General features: G+C 41.8%; 1 protein-coding gene across 3 annotated transcripts in view; it reads left to right on the forward strand.

Annotated features, from left to right (window-relative positions):
* The window catches only part of KLHL29 (kelch like family member 29), a 391592-nt gene that overhangs the window by 321738 nt on the left and 56557 nt on the right, over positions 1 to 13297 (forward strand). For all 3 annotated transcript variants that reach the window (XM_060272443.1, XM_060272445.1, XM_060272444.1), the window contains one exon: positions 212 to 471. In XM_060272443.1, coding sequence (XP_060128426.1) covers positions 212 to 471 — 260 coding nt within the window. The remainder of the gene's footprint in view (positions 1 to 211; positions 472 to 13297) is intronic.

The following is a 13297-nucleotide window of genomic DNA, read 5'->3' on the forward strand; positions in this document are numbered from 1 at the left end:
TCTGCATTTATGCTGTTACAGTTTCCCTATTATGCATATTTGGAGAGGTCAGAGGCCATCTAATTCAGTCCCTTGTACTCAAGGCAGGATCCTTCCTACCCTGCCTATCAAATTTAGGTGGCAGTTTACAGCTTGCAAAACCAGGAAATAGGTTCCCCTGGATTTTTGACTTATTCTCCCCATCCCTTTCTGTTTCATATGTTCATTGTAGAAAAACAGTTGACTGCTAGCAATTGCTTAGGAATATTAGCCATGGCTGAAGCGATGCAGTGCAGCGAGCTATACAACATGGCAAAGGCCTACGCCCTGCAGATTTTTCCGGAGGTGGCCAATCAGGAGGAGATTCTTAATATCTCGAAAGACGACTTCATTTCCTATATGTCCAATGACAGCCTGAACACAAAAACGGAAGAACTGGTTTATGAAACGGTGATAAAGTGGATTAAGAAAGATGCTGCGATCAGAGCCCAGGTAAGCAGGAGGGATAGGGTGGGTGACATTTGTATTCTCTTTCTCACTTCCATTAATAGCTCATTATAGCTATTCTGTGCCCTTTTAAGCCCAACTCTGCTCTTAACCAGAAAAGCAAAACCGGGGGGTGGGGGTGGGAGAGAGCTGGTTAGCCAAGAGAAAATCCAGGCTATGCAGAAACTTCCTTTAATTTCATCACCCAATCCCCATGTCTGAAAAGTTTGCATTTGTTGCATGCATCTCACTAAAAATAGCTTGGTCCAAGATGGCCCTTGAAGGGTTAGTATTGTGTGATAATGTGCCTTAAAAATAAATAAATGCAGCTTTTAAAAGAAATGATGTGCATTCAGGAATGGCAAGAAGCAAGAATCCTCAGTAGAGCTCTAGACATGGAATGCTAATAATGTGGCTGCCTTGTAAAGTCAGTATACTGAGAGGAGTTTTCACTATTCCTTTGCTGGCTGTGCAGATGCCAGTAAATATTTATTGGGGCTACCTGCTCTAGACTGTTACTCTGCTAGGCAGTTGACCTTAACGGAGATAAGGATTCAGATAACGGTTATAAATACTGCCTGGTTTTGTGGACAGCTATAGTAAAATGTTGTCCTTGGGCTGAAAGAATTGCAACTGCAGCACGTAAATTTGCCAGTTGCTTTAGCTGATTAAGGTTTGTAGCAAACGAACTTCACACATTATCGACCCAAGACAGGAGAATTGACTCAGTGATCAAGCAGTCTCCACATCTGAGCTGCTATCAGTTCAGCTCCACATTTGCTCTTGCTCTCAGTTCAACTCCTGAATAAACCGGTGAAGTGATATTCCTGAGGAGTGTTTGGCATTTTATAGGAAGGAATAAATATACCTGTGTACAGTGTTCCATTTACTTTCAGTGCACCTTGATGTGTCACAGCATCTCACTCCCTCCAAAAATGCTTTTCAAAATTTAGTTCATTCTGAATATTAATTAAATGCTAATGGGCTCAAGAGCTATTTCCCTAAATATAAGTTATTGTTGAGCTTTTCTTTGTAGTTACAATTCTCTGTGATTCTTGTTTCATTTACATTGAAGGCAATTTATGCGCCATCCAGTTAGACGCAGTTTATGAGTTTCAGAATTAGCTGCAAATGTAATATCCTCCTGAAATCTTTTCATAGTGTGATACCACTATTACTACACTGATTAAATAGTAGTGCCGGAAAGCAGGCATACAATATCCACAATCTTAGTGAGGATTGTGGAAAGCCCTGTGGCAGGAAAGAAGGTGGTTGATTAATTGTACAATAGTTGGGAAAGAAATGAAGAAATTTTAGTAGTACTCAGAACATATATTTCTGACTCATTGCTCTGGTATCCCTTGGCAGTCAGGGATGTAGCTGGTAGCAATGACCTTCATAAATTTTACAGGATAAAAATGTGGGGATTCTTTTGATACACACCTAGAATTAGGGAATCATATTGTTTCATATCTTTTTGCATTCTTGTTGATTGGGGAGTCAAAATAGTCGAATGGTTGTCGATGTGTAAAAGAGCTGAGAATTCATCGTTCCAAGATAAGTGCTAATGATCTTTTAATTTCAAATTGTTTGTAAGTAGCCTCCTCTCTGTGCTTTTGTCAAATTGTTAGATGGTTCCAAGACATCAAACCCCCAATTCGATCACATCTTCCAATTTAGTCATCACTCACAGTGAGACTTGTAATCTCAGGTTATATATTCTACTAGCTGAGAATATACAGGAATATCTCATCCTCCAGTTTCCATCTGCCTTCCCTTTCCATGTTAAAGCTTATTGAGCGTAGCCAGCATGGAGTTTACAAAGGCCACTTACCAGCAGGCTGGATATGGCACAGTCCAGGTGAACCATTCAAAAGTTTATGGCCCCCGGAATATTTGTGTTGGTGGGCCAGGTGATGTCTTATAAAACCTCCTAAACCTTTCATTTAACATTTCGGACCCGGCTGGCAGCGGCCAGGAGGAAAATAGGTTTTTCACAACTAACAACAAGAAATAAATGCAAGGCCTTAACTGCAATATGTCAACAATTAGACGTTTACTAGAGCACCTGTTGAGCAGCCACGAGATGACTCATCCAGTTGTTTGGCTCACTTTTGAATCTCTCTTCTGTCTGCAGATTCACAAGCAGGAGTTTTAGTGTCTGTGCTGTTTCTGTTGCTAAAACAGAGTTGACCAAGACAAGACAATCCCAAAAGACACCTTAGCAACCCTTGGGTGTCTACATAGATGTTTATCTTCTAGATTTCTGCTGCTGTACAGTATTTTTACATGTATAATCCAGCACTACTTTAGCAGTGCATAAACCAATCCTTAAACATATATATGGAGTCCCATTAGAAATGTAAAGATAACTGTCAGTTATAATCCATTCATTCAATCTTTAAAAAGGCAGTGAGATCTTCAAACCACTGGCTGATACATGGTGGCTCTTTGACCTCCCAGCCTTGCAGTATATGTCTCATAGCCACCATAAGGGCTCACAGAAAACCCACTTTTGTTCTTGATCTGTTAGTCCTGACACCACAGGAATAGGATTTCAGTGTGTTTGAACATCTGCAAATATCAATGATATCTCCAAAATAAAAAAAGAAAGAGCATTGTATGCCTTGAAGAGGCACTTTCAGTGTTACACTTCCAACAACTATCTGAACTTACCCATCTCTTCCCCTAGAGACACTGTGGAGTCTGATATATTCATAACATCATATTTTTATTTTTATTTTTTGGATCAATTTCAGTTTAAAATCTCAGGAAACCCTTAGAAAGGAAACTTTCCATTGAACTGAATGGAACCCTCTGCTCCATTCATCTCTAAGATCATGAGCATCCACTTTACGACATTTCAATACACAATTATAAACAGCTATTACAGTTTTAGGTTTCTCTGAATTTAGTTTGGTATTTTGAGAATGTGTCATGGGCACCAGTCAGAACACGCAATATGTGACATGTGAGTGGTGGCAATTCTACAAGTTTCCAGATCTTTACCCATCCAGCTTGAAGATGCCAGAGGATGAACGCTGAGACCTTTTTCATGCAAAATGAATGTTGTTGTTGTTCTTGTTGTTAAATAGTGTTGTATGCCACCCTTCATCCAAAGGTCTCAGGACAGTTCACAGCATAAAAATACAAAATAAAAAGGCACAATACTTAATAAAAACAAGGCAGATCAGTATCGACCCACCCTGTACCATTGAGCCATATATTTCCCATATCACAACACCATTGGATATTTATTTGAATGAGTGATTAATTGCAGTTATTTATATTCTGTCTTTCAGAATATAAATCCTTCCGTGGGGAATTTAAAAGTAACGCATTAAATGATCCTTCCCACACTAGAAAGACCCTACACAGTAAGGGTCGATATGGTGCAGGCTCTGAGGTGGTCTGCGCCTGCCTGGCACTCTCCCTTTCTCCTGGAATAACAGTGAAACCTGTCTATGACTCTTGATGCACCTTGTTCATTTTTTTAGACTCGCATGCCACGGATGTGATATTGGAAGAGGTCCTTACTGAATTTGATTAAATTCAGTAAGGACCTCTACCAATATCACATCCGTGGCATGCGAGTCTAAAAAAATGAACAAGGTGCATTTTACTGAATTTAATCAAATTCAGTAATCAAATAATCAAATTTAATCAAATTCAGTCAGAAAGATGTGTTTTCAGTCAGATTGATGGTTTTCTCATGATCAATAACAGCAAGAATTCCTATAGGGAAAATATATTTTTTACATAGGGATGTGTAAATTGAGGCTGAGAGTCATTGTGCAAACGGTGTTGTTGTTTTTTCAAGGCTGCTGATACCCTCCTGCTTCCTGCTGTGGTGATTTCATACATTTAAGTGTTAAGAGGTGGCTTTCACCACCCCCACCCCCACCCCATCGCTTTCACCACTCTTCCTTTCATGCTGCCCTGACAGTTTTTCAGCATTGCTTTCCATTCTCCACCTCTTCTTCCTGAAGTGCTTTTTCAGTTTATGATGGCATCTTTATTTGTTTTGCCCTTGCGTCTCGTTTCATGAATTGGCTTTTTTTACTTTTTTTGTGAACCTTTAAATTTTGTGTATGTGTGTATATATCTATTTCTGCAGAAAAAAAGTGTTTTTGCAGTTAAATTACTGTTAAAATACGGATAGCTGGTTGCTTTCATGTGCTACAGATAGATCAGCTTTCAAGGGTGACTGCTCTAACTCCCTCCTCCCGCAGCCTCTCGGTCTCCTGCTGGTTTGTAATAGGCTTCCTAGTCACACAGATGCTTATTTCTAAACATAGAAGCTGTTCCTTTTCAGAATGCTTCCATGAAAAGTCTTCCTTTAAAATTTCATAATGGCATCTTTTGGTTCAGGAAAAAAAGAGATTTTTCCCCCTCTGTGTGTTTGTATAAAGTCAAGCTCAACATCCTTGAACATGTGTGCTGAAAAGAATTATGTGGGTATATGGATGATATTTCCTTGTGAGCAGGAAATACGATACAAAGACTAGCACTGATACTTTCTGAGCAACTCTGCGCTCCTTTAGAATTCTGAATTCAGTACAGTTGTACCTTGGTTTTCGAACAGCTTAGTTCTCGAACGTTTTGGCTCCCGAATGCCGCAAACCTGGAAGTGACTGTTCCGGTTTGCGAACTATTTTTGGAAGCTGAATGTCCGACGGGGCTTCTGCCACTTCCAATTGGCATCAGGAGCTTCCTGCAGCCCATCAGAAGCCACGCTTTGGTTTCTGAACGTTTTGGAAGTCAATCGGACTTCCGGAACAGATTCCATTCGACTTCCAAGGTACGACTGTACTTTTCGGAGGCAGCTCAGTACCTTGCAGATTAGCACTCGCCATTTCTATCCATACCATAAGAAATGCTTGAGCATTTGTTCTACTGGATTTATAAGTGTATTCATTATAAACCCTATCAGAGCAGACTAATTGAAATTCATTGACATGGCTAAGTTGGGGCCATTAAGTTTTCTGCATCTACTCTGAGTAAAACTTAGTTGAATACAACCCATAAGTTTTATTCAGTGCATAGCCAGGATTATTTATTGTGGTTTCTTTGACACACCTTTTTAAATTTACATAAGCACAGGCTATCACAGTTTAGTTTTTTGCATGAAATTTCCACCAAAGAGACATAAAGCCCAATAGATATACACCATTTCTTCTTCTGTATAATAAATCCAGTTTCAGCAAGAAACAATCCACATGATCAGGCCTCACAACAGCTTGCAAGTCAGTTTACGGAGCTCTTGCAACCTGCATGATGTGGAAGATAGAGTTTTAGGGCAAGTTTCTATTTGAGATGAAAGCTGTAGGAAATAGCATTGGTGCACTTGTTAGTGCAGCCATGTTTTAAACCTGCTTTAAATCATGCCATGTAGCATGATCTTTGCATACATGTAGCATGATCTTTGCATACACCAAATTACTATACAGTGGAACCTCGGTTTATGAACACCTCGGTTTATGAATTTTCGGTTTATGAACGCCGCGGACCCATCTGGAACGGATTAATTCACTTTCCATTACTTTTAATGGGAAAGTTCGCTTCAGTTTATGAACGCTTCAGTTTATGAACAGACTTCCGGAACCAATTACACCCATGTTTCAGTTTATGAACGCTTCAGTTTAAGTACTTCGCGGACCAGTCTGGAACGGATTAATCCACTTTCCATTACTTTCAATGGGAAAGTTCGCTTCAGTTTATGAACGGTTACTCCGCGGACCGTCTGGAACGGATTAATCCACTTTCCATTACTTTCAATGGGAAAGTTCGCTTCAGTTTATGAACACTTCAGTTTATGAACAGACTTCCGGAACCAATTGTGTTCATAAACCGAGGTACCACTGTACTGATTAGAAATCTTCTTTGGCCTTTTGCAGTAGTGTGTGTGTGTGTGTGTGTCTGTGTGTGTCTGTGTGTGTTGAGGAAGGGCGGGAATCGCCCAATGGTTGTACACTGGTGGCTTTCAGACTGTGTTGCAGTGGACCCAAGGGATTCCTCAGATTAGTAAATAAGTTATGGCCAGCAAGCTTTCTTGAGGGGCGGCTTGTCAGCCATTGCCAATCTTCCCCTGTAGCCTGTGTGAATAATAATAATAATTTATTATTTATACCCCGCCCATCTGGCCGGGTTCCCCCAGCCACTCTGGGCGGCTTCCAAAAAAACAGAAATTCTAAAATACAGAAATCCATCAAACATTAAAAGCTTCCCTAATCCACAGAAAGGTCTTGTCTGAGTTCTGCCACACTCTCAGCGTACATGGGGTACAAGTCTGGCCAATGCTCTGCATGCTCCAGAACTCTCTGCAAAATATTGGGGTTTGATGTGGCAGGGGTATAGAGGATTCTCAACCAAGGCGTTGGTATACAAAGGGTTTGCTGCAAGTAGAAATGTCCATGAATGGCGCAGCCAGGATCTGCATGGCAGCCACAAGTCAGATCTGTATTGGCTTGTTCTGGCCCATGTGGGCTCTATGTGTGATGCCAGTACCTTGAGGCAAGGGGAGTCTCCAAGCGGCTCCCGTCATCCCTGAGCACTGCCCATGCTGGTGGAAATTGGAGTCCAGGAACATCTGGCTTCCTGCTGCCTTAAGGTGTCCAGAGGATCCTGTTTACATGAGTTGTGTTGGACTGTTTTAAGAGAGACCTAATCTATTATATAGCTCAGCAGCTGGGTGTTGCTTGGAAGAGAGATTGCTGCTTCTTTTCAAAGGTCATCAATCTGCTTGTACAAGAATAAATAAGAACTCAATATTTATTAAGTTAATGCTTTGTAAATAACTATATCCCAGTGCTTTGGAACTGAATACCAACTGCACGTAGTAACATTTCTGGAGTTACCTAAGCACCCCTGATTGTTCAATTTTATTTTTGCAGGCAAAAAAAAAATCAGAGGAAGCAACTGCCTCTTAAATGCTTTGTTGCCAGGATAGCTAGGCAGTGCCATGTGGTAGGAACAGCAGACTGTTGCCTGGATGCCATTCCTTTTATTATTTGGCAAGCAATGGGAAGCCTGTAGCTAACTGGAACTTCTAGAAGGACTGTATTTGGTGTTTTTCTACTGTTCGCCATTTTAAATTGCAAGTGTTTATAACTGAGAGATAGCTCCCCGCAGTAAGCTCATGGATGTGGTGAGAAGACTGGGTGGCAATATTTATGGCATCGTGTCAAGGGATATTGCAATTTGAAAAGCAGCGTGGGTATTCATTGTGTAGAACAGGGTGGGGAATCAGTGGTCCTCTGAATGTTGGGTATCCAAATCTCATCAGCCCCAGCCAGCATGGCTAGTGGTCAGGGATGATGGGAGTTGTAATCCACACCATCTCAAGTGTATCGATCACCCCAATGTAGAATATAATACGTGGTACAACTTTGCATCAGATTATACTAGGAGTAGCCAATGTGGTGTTCTTCATATGTGGCTGAACTCCAGTTCCCATAATCCCCGACTGTGCTTACCAGGGCTTCTGGGAGTTGGATCCAGCTGCATCTGGAATGCACTACCTTGGCTACCCCAACTGGATTATGTTGTTGTTGTTTAGTCGTTTAGTCGTGTCCGACTCTTCGTGACCCCATGGACCATAGCACGCCAGGCACTCCTGTCTTCCACTGCCTCCCGTAGTTTGGTCAAACTCATGTTCGTAGCTTCGAGAACACTGTGCAACCTTCTCGTCCTCTGTCGTCCCCTTCTCCTAGTGCCCTCAATCTTTCCCAACATCAGGGTCTTTTCCAAGGATTCTTCTCTTCTCATGAGGTGGCCAAAGTATTGGAGCCTCAGCTTCACGATCTGTCCTTCCAGGGAGCACTCAGGGCTGATTTCCTTAAGAATGGATAGGTTTGATCTTCTAGCAGTCCATGGGACTCTCAAGAGTCTCCTCCAGCACCATAATTCAAAAGCATCAATTCTTCGGCGATCAGCCTTCTTTATGGTCCAGCTCTCACTTCCATACATCACTACTGGGAAAACCATAGCTTTAACTATACGGACCTTTGTCGGCAAGGTGATGTCTCTGCTTTTTAAGATGCTGTCTAGGATTATAACAAGTTTTAAACCTTTGAAGCCAATTATGGGTTGGGATCAAGGTACGTACCTGTTTCCTTGTGCCACTATCCAGGTCTTGAGATCTTTTAGTGAGGCCCATTCTTGGACACCCTCACAAGGTGAGGTGCAGTGGGAAACTGCAAAAGAAAGGGCCTTTTCAGTGGCAGCACCCCAGTTATAGAATGCCTTCCCCAATAGAGGCTTGCCTGTCTTGATGTCATTTTGATGCCAAGTGAAGAGCTTTTAAAAATTTTCTCTATTTTTATTTCATCAGTTTCTATTTCTTATTTCTATTTCTCTATTTTTATTTCATCAGTTTCTATTTCTTATCTGGCCTCTGTTTTCCTTCTGTCATTTTATTTACGTACGTATATTTTGTCAGATTCTCTACTTGTTGTAAGCCACCTAGAGAACAGGGTTATAAATAAATGCAAGATTGTCATTTTGAAATTTCCCACTTTGGTTTGAACTATGTGCACACTCACGTTTGGCTTTTTAAAAGCCCCACGGGAAGACAAAATGCTCAGTTATAAAATGGAATCGTTTGCCAGTAAAACATATTAATGAACTTCCTATGACATCCTATACCTTCAAGAGGGCTCTGTATAAACAGTAGCATAATGGCATAAGAAAACCAAAGGTTTGCAAAGTAACGAGGTAATTTGCAGAACAGCAAAGTGATTGATTAAAGGATACGAGGAGCTGATTTGAAAAGAAGGATTACAAGAACTGAACATGCCTTGCTTGGCAACATGACAGATAAAAGTCCAAGAAAATCAAATTGCTTATGTCAGGGAGAGTGGGAGTACCACATGGTTGAAATTGAGGCAAAACTGATGTTGGAGAGATACATAACAATCAGTTAAGAACCCTCAAGTAGTCAGTTCATCGTACCACTTTAGCTTGGTTGATCACTTTGTTATGCTACAAGGCACTCCTTCATATCTGTTCCCCAACCCCCACTACTGCTGATTCTAAAGGCAGCTATCTTCCAGAAAACTTCCCTCTTTCCCCATTCCCACGGCTTTCAAATATCCTTTTTATTTTAAACATTTGAATTATGTGCTGATATGCACAACCCAGGTGGCGCTGTGGGTTAAACCACAGAGTCTAGGGCTTGCTGATCAGAAGGTCAGTGGTTCGAATCCCTGCAACAGGGTGAGCTCCCGTTGCTCGGTCCCAGCTCCTGCCCACACATCAGTTCGAAAGCACGTCAAAGTGCAAGTAGATAAATAGGGACCGCTCCGGCGGGAAGGTAAATGGCGTTTCTGTGCGCTGCTCTGGTTCGCCAGAAGCAGCTTTGTCATGCTGGCCACATGACCTGGAAGCTGTGTGCGGACAAATGCTGGCTCCCTCGGCCTATAGAGCGAGATGAGCACCGCAACCCCAGAGTCGGACACGACTGGACCTGATGGTCAGGGGCCCCTTTACCATAACCTTTTATGCACAACCACACTATTGTTTCTTCATTGTCATGTTCAGTGCGCACAAAACCTTGAACCACTTTCATGGGGGATGAGGTTATCAATGGCTGCAAGCCATAATTAGGGCTGGGCGATAAAATAATAATGATGATGATGATAATAATTTCTACCTCGCCCATCTGGCTGTGTTTCTCCAGCCACTCTGGGCGGCTCACAACAGAACATTAAAAACAGAATAAAACTTCAAAGATGAAAAACTTTCCCTAAACAGTGCTGCCTTCAGATGTCTTCTAAAAGTCCTTGACATCTGATGGGAGGGCGTTGCACAGGGCAGGCACCACCACCAAGAAGGTCCTCTGCCTGGTTCCCTGTAATCTCACTTCTTGCAGTGAGGGAACCGCCAGAAGGCCCTCGGCGCTGGACCTCAGTGTCCGGGCTGAGCGATGGGGGTGGAAATGCTCCTTCGAGTATACTGGGCCGAAGGCTTTTCAACATTGTGATATAGTGATACATTGCTACCGGTATGTTGAAAAGGAAGGAGCATTGGCCCAGCCCCGCGAAGCACGAGGATGAAACTGTTGTTGCTCCCTCTGCCACCAGCACCCAACACACGGAGGGAGCAACAAGGCAAATCCAATTTGCCAACATCCCTGATTTAAAAATGAAAAGTTACCAGAGACACCAACAAACTCAAATCCAGCTTGATTTCTATTGTTTTGTTTTGTTTTGTTGCAGCCAGAGCATAGAGGGCCACTTTGTGTGTTAAGAAGCTATTAAAGGTAAAGGGATCCCTGACTGTTAGGTCCAGTCGCGAATGACTCTGGGGTTGCGGCGCTCATCTCACTTTACTGGCCAAGGGAGCAGGCATACAGCTTCCGGGTCATGTGGCTAGCATGACTAATCCGCTTGTGGCGAACCAGAGTAGCACACGGAAGCTATTATTTTCACTCAAAAGAAACTGAACCCTTTTTACTGGGGTGTCCCTGCTCCTTGTGTGACCAAAGGTTTCAGAAAACAACCTCGTGCATCTCTATATAAAGGGGGAGCTAACAGTTAATGAACGATGTCTTCCACCTGAGGTTGACCACAAATACAAAGTCTGTCTGCGAATGGGACTTTGTTGTAGTGGCCATCCAAGACTGTAATAGACATCTCTTGGAAACACTGCTCAATAAAGGCATTTCTCAAGGAAACTTAACGAGTTTGGTCAGATAACTAGCTCTAAAACGCTCTGTTTTCAAGAGTGGGTACCAAGGTGAAAAATTGGTGTTTCTAATTAGTTGCAGGTTCCCTTCTATCTAGAAGAGCCAGTCCCATAGTTACAACGTATTCAAGCTGAAAGCAGACCTTAGTTCTGGAAAATAATAATAATAACCTAAAACATCTTGACAAGCTGCTTTCCAGTAAGTTCTTGAAAGAACGTTTAAGTTTCTTCTACCTCTACTTCATTGTCTCACATTGATGGCATCCAGGCAGTATACATACAAATGTTTGTATATGTGGGGAGTGGGAGTAGGGTCTGGAATAACATCCTGCACCCTAATCACACCTGTGCAGTCTGCACCTTCCTTTTTCCAGATTGCAGTTATAAAGCTGGAGTGTATTCTTGTAACCTACTGTGCTGATATGACGTGCAGTGCATGGAGACTGGGTTTTGGAGGATGTTATCAGTAGACATGATCACATTTGCACATCTAGACAGACAAATGTTGTGTACAAAGACCATCTGAACAGGGATGAAATATCTAAAATTTAATGAATAGAGCTTCATACTTGGTTTCACCTACCCACCTCCTTAGTGTTCAGGTTAATGAAAGCATGGATAGTGTCTGTCCTCACAGGGCTGAAGGATGTTGCTATTTTTTGTATATCTGACATGTCCTCAACCTGGCTTTCTATTGTAAACAGTTGTAATTCTTGTCTAAATGTTCCCCAATCCTTAGCAGCAGCACTTAATAAATTAAGGAAGCGGGGAGGCTTTTAAACCCTTCTTTGTTTATGCTTCTTGTACTGCTTTCCATTATTCCTCTTCCTTTATCATTCCTTCAGTATCCTTCCACTCTGGGATTCACAATCAATTACTGGAGACACGTTTTTATTACATCAATTAACATGAGAAGAATTTGATGATCTTTTGAAAGGACCAGATTGTCAGGCTTTTTAAATACTGCCCAGGTGCATGGCACTGCTTTTCTGTAAATTGCTCCTCTGCAGCTGGGATTATGCTTAAGTGCTCTGACCATGTGGGTTGGGGTCACTCATTTGACACCCATTGTTGGGATCCAAGTTAATCAGCCCATATAGTTGAGTCATTTTTATGCCAGCTACACTCATGCAAAGGCTGCTTCCACAGATTATGGGAACATAAACTGTCCCCACATTTGTCATATTTATGTAGCTCCTGTAAGAATTGCTGTAATCATGATTTCATAAGTTGCTCTCAAGTTGTCAGGAGCGAGCCAGCAGTAAATTGCACCATGTGAGTTGGAGGTTTTTTGTTTGTTTTTGTTTTTTTAAAAAAGGTTGGACTTCAGTCTAGGAGTCATTTCCTGGTGCATGCTATTCTCCTTCCCGTTGCCCCCCACCCAACCATCACCACCACCACATACAGTACTGCAGGTAACATCTTTTCTCCAGTAATTTAAATGCACAACAGAATAGCGCAAAGGTTTGTGCTTTTCTTCTCCAATCATTACAGATCTGAGATGGGGGGGGGTGTTAATCTCAGACCTACTGAATATTCAGGAGACTTGTCTCCAGAAGCAGATGCATAGAAATTGATAGGGATACTTATGTATTTTTCACATCTGCAATGGTTAATTTATTTCACAACCTGCATATTTTGCAAAAGTGTGTGTGTGTGTGTGTGTGTGTGTGTGTGTGTGTGTGTGTGTGTGTGGCACAGCTTTACAAAAAGTATAAAATAGACATGTCATGCTAAAAAAAAATCATATTTGATTTTTTTTTATAGAGGAATACAGCGGTAATTTACAAAGATTAGTTCTATATTTCCACCACCCCAACTGCATATGGATATAATGGGTTGTATCCAACCAAGTTGTAGGAGACCCGCTGAAATCAATAGACTTAAATTAGCCAAATCCTCTGATGACTTAGTTAAATACAATTCAGTGTTATAACTGGAAGACAATTAATTCCACAGATAATTTGGGCAGGAATGCTGCCTTAATTGCTGGGTGTGGCCATCCACTAAAATAAATCATCTTAAGTGTACCTGTTTTCTGGATTCTGGCCCATAGCTGCCAAGTTTTCCCTTTTCTCGTGAGGAAGCCTATTCAGCATAAGGGAATTTCCCTTAAAAAAGGGAGAACTTGGCAGCTATGTTCTGG

The sequence above is a fragment of the Zootoca vivipara genome, chromosome 3, assembly GCF_963506605.1.
Source record: "Zootoca vivipara chromosome 3, rZooViv1.1, whole genome shotgun sequence".
NCBI lineage: Eukaryota > Metazoa > Chordata > Lepidosauria > Squamata > Lacertidae > Zootoca > Zootoca vivipara.